Source organism: Silene latifolia, chromosome 5 (assembly GCF_048544455.1).
Source record: "Silene latifolia isolate original U9 population chromosome 5, ASM4854445v1, whole genome shotgun sequence".
Classification (NCBI taxonomy): Eukaryota; Viridiplantae; Streptophyta; class Magnoliopsida; order Caryophyllales; family Caryophyllaceae; genus Silene; species Silene latifolia.
In genome coordinates, this window is record NC_133530.1 from 837,504 (window position 1) to 855,605 (window position 18,102).

Consider the following 18,102-nt stretch of genomic DNA (forward strand, 5'->3'; position numbering starts at 1 on the left):
GAAGATTATAAATACCTTTCCATCAGGGCTGATAACAGTTACAGCAAGGTGCAATCTTCCCAATTTCACGTCCTCAAGCGATAACCACATGTCATGCCTCTTGCCATCTCTAAGATCATTGATGTTCACTGAACACTTACTGTATCCAAAAAGCTAATCATTATCTCTTTTGCAAATCAGAATGAAACGACGAACAAACAAAATTAATTAAGACTAACCCAAGATCATCATCGAACAAATGGTCTTTGTCGAAGACTTCAATAGCAAGAACATTCTGCGCTTCCCAGGAACATATTGGAACCTTGAACTCCTCTTGCCACTTGGGAGTCAATGTCTTTCTCTGTATTTGAGTCTTAAATCTGTATTGACCAAGATGTCCTTTCACATACGGATCAGCCAAACCTGAGAAATTACTACAAGTTACTTCCTATTTATTAACACACAAACACTCAAGTTAAACCGAAGAAAAGTGTAGGCTGACCATTAAGATCTGATGGTTTCATTTCAGCTGCTTCGATAACTTCCACATTTGCATAAGCAAGAGGCTCCTTCACATCCACCGAGAACCAATTTTCTGTATCATCATAACACATTATTTTGTTACGAGTCGTTTCACCTCAAAACCCTGAGATCATTAATTGCCAAGAATCAAATATATACTTCCTACAACAGCACCATTTACACTCTCATTAGGTGCTTTACAGAAAGTATTTGTGAACTTTTACCTGGTTGTGGCGATACAAACTTCTCCAGGTCAACGACGAGCATATTGGGCTGCCAGATGATTGAATGTAAGCTTAGTGCATATATACATTTAACTTCACAAACAATACTTGGCTCATAGCTAGCCCAAGTGAACCTCAACCATCTAACCAAACTAAATTGGACCACCCAAACAAAATTACCGAATATGACCCAAGTCTCCTGATCTAAACTGACATTAACTTTACGGCTTTCGGGCTGAACTACATCTTGAAATGACTTATACGTGAAATTACTCGACCTGAAGCTGAATGTAAGCGTACTCCGAAATGACCTGACCCCGAATGACGTTATTCTCGGGTCCATCACTTGGGAAGTGCATGGTACAGCTAATCAGAGACATCAGTTGACTCATTTACCAGAAAAACTGTCAGAACAGTGGAGAGCTTACCTCAACAAGCGTCTCCTCAAATGCAATTGCTAAAAGCTTATCCTGAAAGAGAGCCGCATGTCATACAGTGTTTATTAGAAGAAAACATACGAGACACAACCTAGAAGTTAGAGAGAAGAATATACCAGCCAGCCAGCAATACCAGGAAGCTCTGTCACATCAAGACCATGATTAAATAAGGGTTTGACAGTCATCTGAAAGTATGGAGGTTCAGCGAAGCATACACGCAATCGGCTGATAAATGGCCAACAGCGTAGAAACTTCACTCCAATTAGCACCTAAGAACAACCAAGATTTCATCTCTTAAGAGCAATTGGAGATTTCATCTTATACAAGTGATCTTAGGATGCATACCTTTCCTTCAACATGCAAGCCAGTCAAGTGCATTTTGGTCACCATTCCAAATCCCAGTCTCTTCGTCAATTTAGCAGCAAGTATTGCACTCATATCATCTGCTGTCAAGAAATTCAATCCGAGCTCCAATACCTAAATTTTACAGCTATCATGATTTATCCAATATGTGAGCAAATGGACATCAAAACAGAAGAATGCTTACCAAATGGTCATCATCAGTAGACTCACGAAGGACCCGGATGTCAGTAAACAATGGTGGTGTCCTTCCCAAATACAAGTGTTGAACCACAGCTTTTCTCTAAGAATGAAGATGACAAAATCAGTATGTTATAAAAACTACGGAGTATTAACAAAGAACGTTCATCAGCCGAAATCAGCAGAAAAGGTATCTTATCCATCTATAAAGTGCTTATTTAACTTCCTGCAGTAATACCAGTAACCTAGAAAATCTTTCTTGCTTTCTAGTTTCATTTTGTTTATAATTTATTATTAAAGAACTAACATCATCATCAATCCTAACTAAAGTCCACTCCACGATGCCTAATTCGACAAAAGGACTCATACATGAACAGTTGATCACTTGAAAAGTGAGGAGTTGGGATTTGCTAAGTAAACAGTTTCGACATTAAGCATACATGAAATTAACAGCAAGTATATAGAGTCATACAACAGTCCATGGCTTGTACTTCTCCAAGAACCAAGGTATAATTGCAAGAAATATTCTCTGAGAAACAATAGGCTCAACACAAATTGGCCACATTTTCTCAACTGCATAATTCAGCCATCTCACTGTCTCAGAATCAGATAAAACCTGAAAACACAAAGCAACAGGAAAAAAGTTCAAGATATCTCAAAATTCACAGGAAGTAGTATAAAGGGACCTCAACACAGCATCACAGCCTGAATCCCAAAATGATTTGGGGTCGGCCGCAATATGACACTAACCCATCATTTGAAACTGTCCAGGGTGTCCAATACTAGCTGAATAAACTTACACATCCATCAAAACAGATAAAAGTCACCAAACAAAAAGCACAAAAGGTTGGCAAAGAAAATACCCTTCTTTGATTAGCTGCTTTTCTTTCATCATATTGCAACTTTTTCCTTAACCTCACAGTGTAAGTTTCATTAACCTATACCCAAATTAGAAAAACCAAAATGAGATTGATTAGTCACATACAATGTCACATAAACTGTAAAACTATCTCTTTCCGTCTCAATTATTTGTTTACCTTTTATATCCGATCATTCATAATCAGACAAATGATTGAGACTGACGTAAACATACAATCATCAAATATACAAAGAAAAAGAAAAAGATCAAAACTTTGGATGATTCAAACCTGATACAGGTAGAATAAAGAAAGAAAGTAGAAAAATGAGTGACAACAATTGTAAGAATTGAGTAACCATAGTAACAACATCACAATTCCCACATGATGGATCAATGAAATCTCTGTGATCACCATTTCTTCCCCCAAAAACCCAATTAATTAATTAATTGATTAATTAATTAAAAAGTCGTCTCTTTGTACATCAAATTAGAACAGGATTAAAAGGGATTTTTGTTTTTTGTTTCATAATTGATAAATTTAATGATTTGGTATGATCTTTGATTAAATCTAAGTAGATTAGTTATTTGGATGATCTTAGATTAAAGCTAATAATTAATTAATTAAATGGAAAGTGACTTGAGACTTGAATGAAATTTTGCATACCTTATTGATTCAGCTGACACGTGCTCAGGTATATGTTACCTGAAAAATAACTGTCTTACCATGTGACTAAGCTATCGGTTAGCTATAAGTTGTGTAAAAAATTGCATAAACTCACTTCGAATCACAAAAAGGAGTACGTTCGTAGTTCTTGAATCATTCAAATGAGCATGAGTGCTATGATTATTGGTAAGATTCTCAAAATCTTAAAATTCTGCTACATCAGTTTCACTAATTTTTATTATTTATTTATTATTGTTCTCAAGACTTATGTAGAGTCTTAAGGTCTTGAGTGAGTCTTGTCTTAAGACTACCAATAAAGACGGATCACTTACAACACAAGAGAGGTTCCATCTTAAAACCAATTGGCTATAGAGGGAGTAGCATCTTGTCTTATAAAGTGGTAACTCCTTTCCCCTTTTATCAATGTGGGATACTCACATGTGAGAATATATGGGGTGGTTTTCTTGATAACTGGGCCTATTATTCGCAACCGTTGGAAAATAATACGGTTTGCTTTGACGGCTGGAAAAGAGGCCTAATTGTCCCCCAGACCGATTTAAATGGGCCTCACATGTGAGAGGGAGTGTGAAGAAAAACCCCTATATATTCTCACATGTGAGTGTCTCACATTGATAAAAGAGGAGAAGAGTTACCACTTTATAAGACAATGGTGCTACTCTCTCTATAGCCAATTGGTTTTAGAGCGGGACCTCCTTGTCTTATGAAACGGACTCTCTTTACTCCATTTGGGTGCGGCCTAGATCCGTTGCATGATTTAACATGGTATCAGAACCCATGGCTAAAGACCTGGGTATGTGATTAACTGGGCCATTGTGTGCCAGCTGGAGCCGAGGCTTTGTGTACCTCTTATTTGGCCCATGCCGTCTCTCCTCCATTCGGGTAAGGCCCGGGCCCATTTACATGATTTAACATAGTATCAGAGCCCACGGTTATTATCATGATAAATAACTAGGCCTATTATTCGCAACCGTTGGAAAATAACATGGTTTGCTTTGATGGTTGGAAGAGATGCCTAATTGTCCCCAACCGATTTAAATGGGCCTCACATGGGGGGTAAATGAATTATGATTTAATTAATTGTTATAGTCTATTAATATTAATATTAATAGAACGTAAAAAAATGCTTATTACCATCAAAAAAATACTTTAAAAAAGTTACTATTTTATTACTATTAAAAATAATGGTATATCATTACATACAACTATTTTATGACATTAATAATATAATTAAGTTAGTTGTATAATCTAATTAAAATGCGTATTAATCTTAAAACAAAAATCGGTAAAAACAATGGCTAATTCAAAAACATGGGCTATTAATAGTTTTTTACTTTGACATGTGGGATAGAAAAATGTGGGCTACTTATATGATCCACAATTTACAATCCGTCTAATGTTGTGGTGTCAATATCCATAAAATAGGCCCAATTAAGTAGGAGTTGTTTAGGCGGGAAAACTAAGAGAATTTTTATTCTCTTAGTAGTAGGGGGATGGGCGTAGGAGCAGCATATTGCAAAATAGCATATTGGACCCCAATATGCTATTTCAATATGTCATTAAGTCATTAACCAAACGCTCTAAATAGCATCCAGGCATTCTCAAATTATGGCTTAGACAGTGGAACCATGCTGTGATGTGTAGTTCTCATACAAGTGGTTGAACCGGAGTTATGAGCACTGGCCAAACAAGTAGGCTAACTCGCCGGAAAATTTCTTGTTAGCACGCACAACCAATGACCGATATTGAAAACAAATTTGCACATGAATTAGCTAACTTCTGAAATCCATTTTTTATTTTTGTAAATCTTGACATTTTCAATGTTTGTCTCAAATAGAGTTATTACAGTCCTCCCTTATACGGAGTATAACTTGTGACGACCTATCGCCCACAAAATCTCAATCGTGGCTAGGGCTGGACTCCCCCGGACAAGAGTTCATCGGTCCCTAAACCAAATACTTGTACTCGTTACACAACCAACCAATCTTTGTACATGTGATTTTCAGAATCCGTTTTTAAAATGGGCGCTTTTTACTAATTATTTAATGAAGTGGGTCGAGTCTCAAATTAATTGTCGAAATTGGGTCCACGTAGGCTCGGTGTAGACGAAGCTAATGTGAAGGGTTCAAGTCGCCAGATCGGTTGGCGATTATGTTAGAAGTCATATTTGGGATCCCCTCCCATTCCCACTGTATCAGTAATCCCCAAATCAAAAAAAAAAAAAAATCCAGTCACCAGCCCCAATAGCGATTTGCATCTGAGACATTCAAAATTTCATCAAAAGTTGGCTCAAATACTGGACTTTTCTAGTGGCCAACGTGCTTGGCGAGGTCGCCACGATTTGAATCTGAATGATATTAACAGGAAAACTCAGGTTTGGTTACACTTTGGGCATGGTCGCTGACCGAGATGGCGACTTAGATACAAACCTAGTTTCGGGTATGACGTAGACCCATTTTGGATAATTAATTTCAAACTCGACCCATTTCGTTATACAATTAGTGAAAATCGCCTATTTTGACCACCGTACGTACAGTTAACAGGAAGGATGCCACGAATTGTGTAGGACCATCTTCTAGATAAAAGCAATGGGGAGAAGTTGATGTAACACCCTATCAACACCACACACGAAAGACTAATAATAAATAAAAAATTCAATTTTTTCCCATAAAATTTGTCATTTACTTACTTTTGTTTATCTTAATTTGTCTTAATATAAAGTTAGTATAAATGAGATGAAAAGAGGAATATACAAGTCTGGACCTCTGATTTTCAAAGATAATAGTAGTATTTTTGGGTTTGAACTCAAGACTTTTTATTAGATTAAAACATTTCCGTGCTAACTCATCCAACTTATGTAACGATGGGTAATCATACATACAAAACTAGTAGAGATAATATAAATGAGATGAAAAGAGTACTATACAAGTCTAAACCTCTAGCTATTTCTCAAAATAATTGTATTTTCGAGTCTGAAACTAAAACTTTTATTTTACATGCTAACTCATCCAATTCAAGTCGAAAAAAATAGGGCCTAAAAGGTTTACGTGCTAACTCATCCAATTCAATCAAACTTATGTAGCCATGGGTATATCGAAAACCTATAGACACTGAATTTATAATGAGTGACGTAAGGTATGACCTACTCGTATCATTTTAGAAAGATTCTTCCAGGAACACAAGTCGTGGTCTAGTGATATACTTCCTTCATTCAACTCCACTCTACCTATTTATATTTTGCACAAATATTAAGAAGGGTGGGGTTGGGTGGAAAATATTGTATATAAATAATGGGGTATAATGTAATTAAGTGGGGTATGAGTGGAAAATGGTGGACTTTGATGTAGAAGTAGTGGGGTATGATTGTATGAATGACAAATATTGTAAATAAGTAATGGGGTATGAGGATAAAATGGTCATTTGACATTCTTTTTTAGGAAATAGGTAGAGTGAAATTGAATGGATGAAAAAGGAAAGATGGTAGAGTGGAGTTAAATGGAGGAAGTATGACTGAAATCATAGTTTATGTTTAACACAAATTCTCATTTGTGACGGCACATATCCGTCACTCTGGAGTGACGGATACCATTTTACCTCACAAAGTACCCACTTTTTCTCTCTTTGCAACACTATTCACGTGGTCCCCTTTCTTCACTAACCCATTTTGTTACCATTTTAACTCATAAAATATCCGCCACAAATGGTGACCCGTCACAAGGGAGACCAATTGTATGTTTAATTGCCATGAAATTTCTTCAAAATGGTGTTGTAAGTCACAAACACACAAAAAACACAAAAAGACTTGACTTAAGATGGATAATGTCAAAGTCGTAGCCCTACATAAGAAGTGAGAACTACAGAAAAGGCTAAATTATGTATTAATGATAAGGTTGTGAACAATGTATATCCATACAGTTTCCACTGGAGTGCAAGTAGTTTTGTAGTTAGATGACAATTCTATTTTTGATTGTTCTTGTAAAATGTCTTGGAGGCCAAGTATACCAATTTCATGCATCCAGAATTCCAGTTTGTATGTGTAGTTTACAGGGTGCACGTCACTCATGTGGTCACATTACCCATTAAATGGGATAATAATAGGTTTATTCATTTATATTATGACTAATTACTTGACCCTAATGAATTGAACTGAACTGAACTGAGTTCGACTCCAGCCATTTATTCATGCATGCATGCATCCCCGTCAAATCAACAATACAATACATTATAGACCCGACATATTTGAATCACAAACAAATAAAAATGCAAGCTATAATAGGAATAATTATAATAGTTGGACATCAACCATTACCTTAAGGTTTTGGTTGAGATGGTTCATCTATCATCGTATCAGAAGGCAGCAACATTATATACTTCAAAATTCGGAGTATTAACTAAGCTAATTGATCATTACAAAATTAAGCTGGATTCACGAAAACGATCTTAAATTAGGAACAATACTAGTATATACAATATTGTATACATAACCAAATACTGAAAGGTAACAAAATTGGATCGGTGAGGACTTGAAATTTTTGAATGCGTGCAAAAAATGATCAGAAATTCATATAAACACGTATAAATGGAATTGTACTCATTTTGAAAGCCACATAATGCAACAAAATCTCGGCCATGCAATGCTGCAAAATACGTATTTTTTGACACGAATATGGAAAAACTTAACGGACCACTTAAATTACTTGAAGTACAAATATTTATAATCAAAATTCAATGTTTCGGATATTACCACGTTACCCCCCATACAAATATTGTCATTATTATATTGTCTAAACTTGAAAATGGTACGTGACTACTACTATATAAATACAGCCACTTCCATTAATTATTTTCATATCCTCTTACACTATAATAAGCTACTCTACTAAAAACAAATCAACCACACATATATATACCAGAAAAAGTATCATCCTCATAACAATAAAAATAAGAATCAGAATCAGAATCAGAATGGAAGCGATATTGCCAGCATTAATATCGCCAATTGCGATATCGTTGGCTTGTATTTTGGTGGTGACATTGTCATGGAGTGTGTTAAAATGGGTATGGTTTAATCCCAAGAGATTCGAGAAGATTCTTAGAGAACAAGGATTTCAAGGAAACCCTTACAGAATCTTGTATGGAGACTCTAAAGATAAAGCTCGGATGACTATGGAAGCTAGATCTAAACCCATGTCCGATTTATCGAATGATCATCTTCCTCGTACCCAACCTTTCTATCACCACACCGTGAAAAACCATGGTACGGAATATATATCATACTAGTATAGGAGTATGTGATAAACCCTATCTAATACTCCCTCCAATTTTTTTTTTATTTCTTCTCATTTAATTTGCATTTATACAGTTTTCGAGATGGTACTCTGACCGTAAATTTTGACACGTATATGTTACGCTGTTTTTTAAAAATATTTTGTGAAACGTGTTTTGATGATAAATAAAACTATGTTAATATTATTTAGTAAAAGTATTTACTTTTTGTGCTATTTATGGTTAAATTAAAGTTTATCAACTTTGATTTCAAAAAAAAAAAAAAAAAAAAAAGAAATGGGAAGAAATATAAAAATGGGAGGGAGTACTTATTTCTTCAATCCAAAATGTATAATTCATGCATGCACAAGTTTGCTCAATTTAATTTAAGTGATCTTATCCATATATGGTAGAATAATGTTATTACAGCTCTGGTGTTCTAATCAATGATTTACATTTACTTCTGATTAGTGATTATAGAGTCACGCGCGTAACATAGTTAAAAAGAAATCGACAACTAATAATTGATACATATAATACATGAATTTTACATTTTTTTTTACTAGCAATATTGTTAATTACATGTAATAATTGCAGGCAAAAGATGTATTATGTGGAATGGACCAACACCAATGGTGAACATTACAGAACCTGAAGCAATAAGGGAAATATTTAGTAAAATAAATGAATTTCAAAAACCACAAATAAATCCAATTTTGAATGTGGTGGGCACTGGTTTAATTCAATTAGAAGGTGATATATGGGCCAAACATAGGAAGCTACTCAATCCAGCTTTTCACATGGAGAAGTTGAAGGTCTCTTTTTCATTCTTAATCCTTTTATCTATCACCGTTTCTTATTTAAGACTGTTTTAACTTAAAAAAGCTCTCACAGGCTCTAATTAATTACTATTATGGGTAATGAATATGTTGATGCAGTTCATGCTTCCAGCGTTTAGTGCAAGCACAAGTGAGATGATCAATAAATGGGAGGAAATGGTGTCGGAGAGTGGTTCGTGCGAGATAGACGTATGGTCGTCACATCTTCATAAGTTATCCGCAGATGTTATTTCTCGAGCTGCTTTCGGAAGTAGCTATGAAGAAGGCAGAAGAATTTTTGAGCTTATCACTGAGCAACTTAAAGTAGCTGTTCCAATTATTAATCAAGTTTATATTCCTGGATGGAGGTTAGTATTATTCATTATCCACTGTTATAATACGGGTTTTTCTAATGTGTGCCCTAATAAGAAAACCGTTATTGTATATATGTACGTAGGTATGTGCCAACAAAGGTAAATAGGAGAATAATGCAACTTGATCGGGAAATTAAGTCTTTGTTGAAGGAGATAATTAAGAAGAGGGAGAACGCAATAAAAGCAGGAGCAAAGCCTAAGGACGACTTATTGGGTGTACTATTGGAGTCGAATTCTAACAAAAATCATAAGATTTCGATTAGTCTTGAAGAAGTGATCGATGAGTGCAAGATCTTCTTCTTAGCCGGTCAAGAGACCACTTCGACTTTGCTTGCTTGGACGTTGATATTGTTGGGTAAGCATCAAGATTGGCAACAACGTGCTCGAGAAGAGGTCTTGAACGCGTTTGGTGACAACACTCCCGATTTTCATGGATTAAACCAACTTAAAATGGTACGTATGACGCATTACATGCATTTTCTAAGGCCTTGTTCTCTTGAACTGAAATTATTTGAACTGAACTGAACTCAATGGATTTGACCTAACTTGAACCAATCTGAAAATAACTGAATGGACTTGAATTGACCTGAACTTATAAGAACTGAAAGTGAGTCCAAAAGAACAAAGCATGAATCTAGTTAAACTAACTTTACTCGAATTATCCAAGTCGAGCTAACATGACTAGGTTCGACTTGTAAGTCTGTAAGACTGGAACTAAAAAATCCAAAATATGACAATTGACATGAACTTATTATGTTGGTAGGTAAACATGATACTACAAGAGGTATTGAGGCTATATCCACCAATACAAGAGTTAACTCGAACAGTTTGCAAAGACATCAAAGTCGGAGACATCTTCTTACCCGCAGGAGTTCTAGTTAACTTGCCACTACTCCATGTTCAACACGACGAAAGCATATGGGGTTCAGACGCTAAGGAATTCAAACCAGATAGATTTAGCCAAGGCATGTCGAAAGCTACAAACGGAAAGATATCATTTTTCTCGTTTGGTTGGGGACCTAGAATTTGCATAGGATCAAATTTCGCCATGACAGAAGCAAGATTGGCCTTAGTCATGATTCTACAGCGTTTCTCTTTCGAGATTTCGCCTTCTTATGCTCATGCCCCTGCTGCCATTTCCACCCTTCAGCCTCAGTTTGGTGCTCCTATTATCTTGAAACAATTGAGTCATTAAGTTAAGTGTCAGATTTAGCGTCTTGTAATAATCGTATTTAATAAGATTAATGTGATTTTGTTATCAAAGTGCTAATAAACATAGTATTAATATAAGTATTGGACGACTAATAATCGTAATTTTTTGTCAAAACTCGCATAACAGAAGTACGGAGTAGTATGAGAAATGTCCAACGTCATTTCACTCTGCAAACAAAGGGAACAACTCCCTTAATAAGGTCCTAATACCGCGAACATATCTTTATCTCTGTGGTTAAGAAGGAATATTGTGAACAAGTCCCATATCCATGAGATGAATTGAAGCTAAGCACGGTCTGATTAGGTCATGACCAGGCTAACTTTTGGGGAAAAAACCTTACAATAGTTTGTTTTTGGAAAAAGTTAAACCATAATTAAAGATGTAGATAAGACTGATGTGGGCCTTAAGCAAAAAATGAACCTAGCTTTGTCTCTATCATGTTCGAATTCCGCTCCCTTCTGTAGTTTCGTAGTGGTTTGTCTTCAAGAAAACAGTATCCGGCCTTATGATTTCAGCACCTCGTATAGAAAACATATACGAGTACTACAACTCTACACCCTAGTACTCTACAAAAGAGAAACATACATACAATTCATCCAACTAATTCATTAACCGCCAAAATATACATACTGCCACGTTAGATTAAAACGTTATCCTTATGATTTAAAGGCATCTAGCCTAGTATTCTCGTATCTAAACTCGAAACTTTTAATTAGATTATTAAAGCGTGTCTGTGCTGACTCACCCAACTTATATAACGATGGGTAATCTTACAACTATATACGAAAGTTGGATTTATCGATCATAAAACAGTCTTATCGAAAAACGTAGGGATGATAGATGGAACTTGTAAATTAGTACGAGTATTAGATTATTCTTCTAGGAACACATACAATTCCTCATCTATAGTGGTATTGATATATTACTCAAAATATAGTTTATGTTTGTTGCCCTACACATGCATGATTTTTCTTCAGAATGCAATAATGCATGGAATTTTTTGGTTAATTAGCGTTAATTAGCAAAATAATTAGGTAATTAATGTTCATTTGAACCTATTTGGGTCCATAGTATCTATGTCATCAATTTTTATTTTTGTTCAATTTTTATATGAAACCGCTAAGAAACCTAACGACTTCACTTAGTTTTTTTTTTTAATATAAAAGGCAAAACCGCTAGGAATCTTAGCGGCTTACCATATCAGTACTTGTCATTTTGTAGTGTACCTAATGCAAGTTGTTGTTGGAATAAGCCGGTGTTTTTCATTTTTTTTTTAATAAAACTGATACAAATATTTGGACGACCGCATTCTGTAAAGCCGCTAGATTTCTTAACGTTTTGTATAAAAATTCAAAATAAAATAAAAAGTGATGACGTGGACACTATGAATCAAAATAATTTAAAACTAATACTAATTCCCTAATTAGCTTGCTAATAAATACTCATTAGCCAAAAAATTCTAATGCATATGGAGTAGTAGGTAAGTCACAAGCACAACAAAACACAAAAGACTTGACTTTTTGTTCAAGGAAATCTTCATCAAAAGACGAATGTCAAATTGTCAATGTCGTAGCCCTACATGAATGAACATACAGAAAAGGCTATAGCTAGAGAAGAATTCCATTTTCTATTGTTCTTGTAAGACGACTTGGAGGTCAAGTATACGAAATTTAAACATCAAGGAATTGTAAGGTTAATCCTACTAAAAAATTATTTGGAGGCCAAGTATAGTAAATTTAAACCATGCATAATGGTGGACGTCACTCATGTAGTCACGTAACCAATTAAATGGAATACTCACCCCCAAGCAATAGATGTATGTATGGTTCCTCACTTGTCATCAAATCTTATATAATACATCCCCTTCCATTCTACATTTTACATTCACTCTATCAATTCCTTACATATCTTATTAGTATCATCGTTATAAGAATAAGAATAAGAATAAGAATAATTAAGAATGGAAATAAGGTTATCGTCAATTGTGATATCATTGGCTTGTGTTTTGGTGGTGACATTGTCATGGAGTGTCTTAAAATGGGTATGGTTTAATCCCAAGAGATGGGAAAGGATTCTTAGAAAACAGGGATTTCAAGGAAACCCTTACAAACTCTTGTATGGAGACTCTAAAGATAAAGCTCGGATGACTATGGAAGCTAGATCCAAACCCATGTCTGAATTATCGAATGATCATCTTCCTCGTACCCAACCTTTCTACCACCATACCGTAAAAAACTATGGTATATTTGTTATAAACCCTAGTACTTTTTTTTTTTCATATCCAAATTGTTTAGTTTAATTTATGCATGCACAATTTATTAGTTCATGTTTGTTCTTCTACGTGTGACCTAAGAAAACATAATAAGAAGGTATAAAGAATGATTTACTATATAATTTATTCATTAATTATGGTAATTGTACATCTGATGATATATTAATTTGTACATTAATTATGTGGAATATATGATTAATTGCAGGTAAAAGATGTATTATGTGGAATGGACCAATACCAATGGTGAACATTTCAGAGCCAGAAGCAATGAGGGAAATATTTACTAAAATAAATGAATTTCAGAAGCCACAAGTAAACCCAATTCTGAAGGTGGTGGCCACTGGTTTAGTTCTATTAGAAGGTGATACGTGGGCTAAACATAGGAAACTACTTAATCCAGCATTTCACATGGAGAAGTTGAAGGTCTTTTTCATTCTTAATCCTTTAATCGATCACGAACTATTTCTTGTTTAAGATCGTCTTAAGACGACTCTCACATTCGATTAAAATAGAGCTGAATATAAAATAAGGTTTTCAGATGTCTTAAGTTAAGACGGTCAGCATATATAGTTTCCCATCGTAAGTGGGACTGGAGCGAGGAGGCGGGCAAGCAGGGCACTCACCCCTTCTGGCGTTGGAAAATTTTGAAGTTTTTAGTTAAAATTTTCAATTTTCATAAAAATTATCTTATACTATTACCCGTTTGCCGCTGATGACTTTCAATCATAGCTTCGCCGGAAATGGTTGAGGCCCAATTATTATCTTTATATCTTAGTACGCCTCCCTCACTCAAATGTTCATTGGGATTGATGAGTGGTTAGTGCACAAGATAGTAAAAGTGGAGGGAAAGGGAGGGGAGATATTGGAGGCTAAGTACGATGTGCTAAAATTTCAATTTGTGAGATACTGGAGGCTAAGAATTTGGACCGGTGACCTTTAGGGTGTGTTTGGATAGTAAAAGTGGAGGGAAAGAGAGGGTGGGAGAAGGAGGGAAGAGAAAGGGATGGAAGGGAAGGGGAGGGAGAATGGAGGAGGTCATTTTCCCTCCAAATCTTGCCTTTGTTGGAGAGGAAATAATTTGGCTTGGAGGGGGGAAGTGGAGGGATTCATTTTCCCTCCCCTCAAAATCCTTTCACCTCCATTTTGCTAACCAAACAAAGGATTTATCATCCCTTCATTTCCCTCCCCTCTCTTTCCCTCCAAATCCTCCTATCCAAACAGACCCTTAGTCACGTTGGCTCTGATATCATGTTTATGAACCATCGTCTCAACCAAAACCTTAAAATAATTATTGCTTAAGCATTAAAATATGGGTAATGATTATGTTGATGCAGTTCATGCTTCCAGCGTTTAGTGCAAGCACAACGGAGATGATCAATACATGGGATGAAATGGTGTCGGAGACTGGTTCATGCGAGGTAGACGTATGGCCACATCTTCATAAGTTATCCGCGGATGTCATTTCTCGAGCTGCTTTCGGAAGTAGCTATGAAGAAGGCAGGAGAACTTTTGAACTTATCACTGAGCAGCTTAAATTGGCGGTTCCAATTATTAATCAACTTTATATCCCTGGATGGAGGTTAGTGAATACATCCATTATTATTAGAACACGGATTCGTTTTTCTAATGTGTGCCCTAAGAAAAACCGTCATTGTATATGTAGGTACGTGCCAACAAAGGTAAATAAGAGAATAATGCAACTTGATAAGGAAATCAAGTCTTTGTTAATGGAGATAATTAAGAAGAGGGAAAACGCAATAAAAGCAGGAGCGAAGCCTAAGGACGACTTATTGGGCGTACTATTGGAGTCGAATGCTAACAAAAACCACAAGATTGCGATTAGTCTTGAAGAAGTGGTCGATGAGTGCAAGATCTTCTTCTTAGCCGGTCAAGAGACCACTTCGACTTTGCTTGTTTGGACGTTGATTTTGTTGGGTAAGCATCAAGATTGGCAACAACTAGCTCGAGAAGAGGTCTTGAACGCATTTGGTGACAAAGCACCTGATTTCCATGGATTAAATCAACTTAAAACGGTATGTATGGCACATTACTAATTTTCTTGATCGATCCAAGTCGAGCTAACATGACTAGAATTGAGTTTTGAGTACATAACTAAAAAAATCTTTCGCGTACATCTCAACTTTTTCATTTTCTAAGATGTATCATTCTTTTCGTGCAAAAAAACTTTGACCATCAATAACTTTTGGTTACAAGTTCAGAATACGATAAACTTTTTTTTCAAATTGAACGTCTTTAAGAGGTCTTCAGTTTGAAAAAGGAATTCACGGACGTCTCAACTCGTAGTCGGGAATTATGATCGGCTAAAGTTTATTTATTAAAAAAGTTTTGACCAACCATAACTACAGGCTACGAGTTCATAAAGCAGCGACTTTTTTTTTCAAATTCAAGGCCTTGACGAGATAATTGGTTTGAAAAAAAAATATCGTTTTCTGAACTCATAACATAGAATTATTGTCGGTCAAAGTTTTTTAGTGAAAAACGAGGCGTACGACATAGAAAATGAAAAAATTCAGAGTTACACAAAAGAATATCCCAAATCTTAAATATGACATGAAAGTTATGTTGATAGGTGAACATGATACTACAAGAGGTATTGAGGCTATATCCACCACCAACAGAGGCAAATCGGACAGTTTGCAAAGACATCAAAGTCGGAGACATCTTTTTACCAGCCGGAGTTCTAGTTCACATGTCACTACTCCATGTTCAACAAGACGAATCCATATGGGGTTCCGATGCTAAAGAATTCAAACCAGGTAGATTTAGCCAGGGCATGTCCAAGGCTACAAACGGAAAGATGTCATTTTTTGCATTTGGTTGGGGTCCTAGAATTTGCATAGGATCAAATTTCGCCATGACTGAAGCAAGATTGGCCTTGGTCCTGATTCTACAGCGTTTCTCTTTCGATATTTCGCCGTCTTATGCTCATGCCCCTGCTGTCATGGCCACACTTCAGCCTCAGTTTGGTGCTCCTATTATCTTGAAACGATTGAGTCATTAAATTTGAGATTTATTATCTCGTACTGTAATATTTAATAAGATTAGTTAAAATGATTTTGTTATCCAAGCCCTAATAATCATTGTATTATGTACTAGTTTAGACCGGCCGTGTAATTTTTGTATGGTATATATAGGATTGTTATCTTTTTAAGTATATACTATTTTTAAATTTTCGACCAATAGCTTATTAAATTTTTCACATTTCCCTGTATGTTGATTTAAGAAAAAAAATGAAACTAAAAACTAATCAAAAGAGTTAACAAATATTATGAGATTTATAAGAGTTGATAATCACTTTACAATTTGTTTTCAAATTTCTATAATGATTTTTTTAGTGAAAATCAATAATAATAGTGTATAGTGTTTCATTTTAATTTACAAAGCTAATGATTTAATTATAATAATTTTCAATTAATTTAAATGAATAAATTTATATACGAGTAATAAGCATTTATTACCATTATAATAGTTGCCTTACTTAAATTGTGCACTATGAACGGAAAATTTTAAGGAGGTTTAATCTTTAGTATATAGAGAACACAAAAACTTCCGGGAAAAAGAATTCAACAAATAAGCGCAACTCTCTTTTTGTTCCTGTAAAAACATGAATAAACAATCAGAGCACCCACAATAGAGAGGATGGTTTCATCCTCTTATTTTTTCTCCTTCTTTCTATTTTTTTGACACCTCATTTCCTCTTTCATCCATCTCATTTCCCACTATCTACATCCTCTTCATTTCTACTACATCTTTTTTCCTCCACAATAGAGAGGATCCTCTTATATTATTTTTCTTATTATTATATTTATTTTATTTATATTTAATATTATGGGTTATTTTATATTGTTTTAATAATTTACAAATTAATTAAACTAATTTTAAAAAAGTTTGTGTTGCTAAATTAAATAACATATAAAATTCATAAAACAAAACAAATCAAATTCATAATACAAAGTAAGATATAAAATTTATAAAACAAAATACATGAAACTTAACATTAAATTGTAATGCATATTTTTAGTTTATGTTCGAGTCTTGAAACATATTCCATATATGTTCGTACAAATATGAATGTACAATAACAATTAAAAGTATATTGAGTAATTTTTTTTCCATAATAAATAAAAATTGTAAATTAAAATATTATCCATATGGCAAAAAAACATTAGCTTGTGGGCACAAGGGCCTATGTCACCTTTCCTCTACTTTCCTCTAAAAGTAGAGGAAGCACCCATCTTCCTCTATACAAGAGGACACCCAACATAGTTCCCACAATAGAGAGGATGTCCTCTTAGAGAAGAGAGAGGGTTAAGAGGAGGCTCAATCCTCTCTATTGTGGATGCTCTCACAAATGCGCAAGATGTTTGCAGATTAGTGGAAATAAATACTCCTCCCTCCGTACTCTGGTTATTTGTTGTTCTTTGTTTTTGGTACAAAAACCAAGGAAAGAGAAAGAGACCAATACTAGAGACTAGAGTCGTTTGTTTCGCTAAGGGAATTAAAGTTCCAGGGAAGTAAGAGTTCCCATGATTTTGTAAATCACATGAAATGGAAGAAATTTGTTTGGTTGGGATGTAGGAAACAGGAATTCCCACTTACCTAGGGGAGCCTAGGTAAGCAACTTTCCACATCAACTTTCCATCAAAACAAATGAAAGTCACCAAACAAAAAGCACAAAAGGTTGGCAAAGAAAATACCCTTCTTTGATTAGCTGCTTTTCTTTCATCATATTGCAACTTTTTCCTTAATCTCACAGTGTAAGTTTCATTAACCTATGCCCAAATTAGAAAAACCAAAATGAGATTGATTACTCATTGGTGAGAGTCATTTTAATGAAAGGTAAACAAACGACTGAGACGACGTAAACATGCAATTTCATCAAGGATACAAAGAAAA

The 18,102-nt window shown here is 35.0% G+C and overlaps 3 protein-coding genes across 7 annotated transcripts in view; 2 read left to right on the forward strand and 1 right to left on the reverse strand.

Annotated features, from left to right (window-relative positions):
• LOC141656285 (C2 domain-containing protein At1g53590-like) overlaps nt 1-18,102 on the reverse strand; it is a 67,281-nt gene that overhangs the window by 1,510 nt on the left and 47,669 nt on the right. The window contains exons 1-11 of one of the 5 annotated variants that reach the window (XM_074463119.1): nt 3,226-3,372; nt 2,566-2,640; nt 2,175-2,318; nt 1,710-1,805; nt 1,508-1,639; nt 1,279-1,431; nt 1,154-1,195; nt 726-774; nt 482-574; nt 219-402; nt 16-139 (exon numbers count right to left, since the gene is read on the reverse strand). In XM_074463119.1, the coding sequence (XP_074319220.1) occupies nt 16-139; nt 219-402; nt 482-574; nt 726-774; nt 1,154-1,195; nt 1,279-1,431; nt 1,508-1,639; nt 1,710-1,805; nt 2,175-2,267 (966 nt within the window). In that variant the 5' untranslated portion in view covers nt 2,268-2,318; nt 2,566-2,640; nt 3,226-3,372. Of the gene's footprint in view, nt 1-15; nt 140-218; nt 403-481; nt 575-725; nt 775-1,153; nt 1,196-1,278; nt 1,432-1,507; nt 1,640-1,709; nt 1,806-2,174; nt 2,319-2,565; nt 2,641-2,850; nt 3,373-18,102 lie in introns of those variants that run through there. The other 4 variants (XM_074463120.1, XM_074463118.1, XM_074463116.1 and 1 more) reach the window with 4 other exon arrangements.
• Nucleotides 8,098-11,027, forward strand: LOC141656283 (cytochrome P450 CYP72A219-like). Its single transcript, XM_074463115.1, has 5 exons — nt 8,098-8,500; nt 9,106-9,323; nt 9,447-9,694; nt 9,784-10,153; nt 10,464-11,027. Exons 1-5 carry the CDS (start codon nt 8,209-8,211, stop codon nt 10,893-10,895), a joined length of 1,560 nt encoding a protein of 519 aa, XP_074319216.1. The 5' UTR covers nt 8,098-8,208; the 3' UTR covers nt 10,896-11,027.
• On the forward strand, nt 12,749-16,375 carry LOC141655765 (cytochrome P450 CYP72A219-like). The gene is made up of 5 exons (XM_074462823.1): nt 12,749-13,153; nt 13,391-13,608; nt 14,520-14,764; nt 14,849-15,218; nt 15,776-16,375. The coding sequence occupies exons 1-5, from the start codon at nt 12,874-12,876 to the stop codon at nt 16,205-16,207; spliced, it is 1,545 nt and encodes a 514-aa protein (XP_074318924.1). The 5' UTR covers nt 12,749-12,873; the 3' UTR covers nt 16,208-16,375.

Bases quoted from the DNA above. Each gene is read 5' to 3' on its own strand.
- LOC141655765 (XM_074462823.1), top strand. From the start codon at position 12,874: ATGGAAATAAGGTTATCGTCAATTGTGATATCATTGGCTTGTGTTTTG. The intron at 13,154-13,390 runs GTATATTTGTTA...GATTAATTGCAG, and splicing joins CCATACCGTAAAAAACTATG to GTAAAAGATGTATTATGTGG. The intron at 13,609-14,519 runs GTCTTTTTCATT...ATGTTGATGCAG, and splicing joins TTCACATGGAGAAGTTGAAG to TTCATGCTTCCAGCGTTTAG.
- LOC141656283 (XM_074463115.1), top strand. From the start codon at position 8,209: ATGGAAGCGATATTGCCAGCATTAATATCGCCAATTGCGATATCGTTG. The intron at 9,695-9,783 runs GTTAGTATTATT...ATATGTACGTAG, and splicing joins GTTTATATTCCTGGATGGAG to GTATGTGCCAACAAAGGTAA. The intron at 10,154-10,463 runs GTACGTATGACG...TTATGTTGGTAG, and splicing joins GATTAAACCAACTTAAAATG to GTAAACATGATACTACAAGA.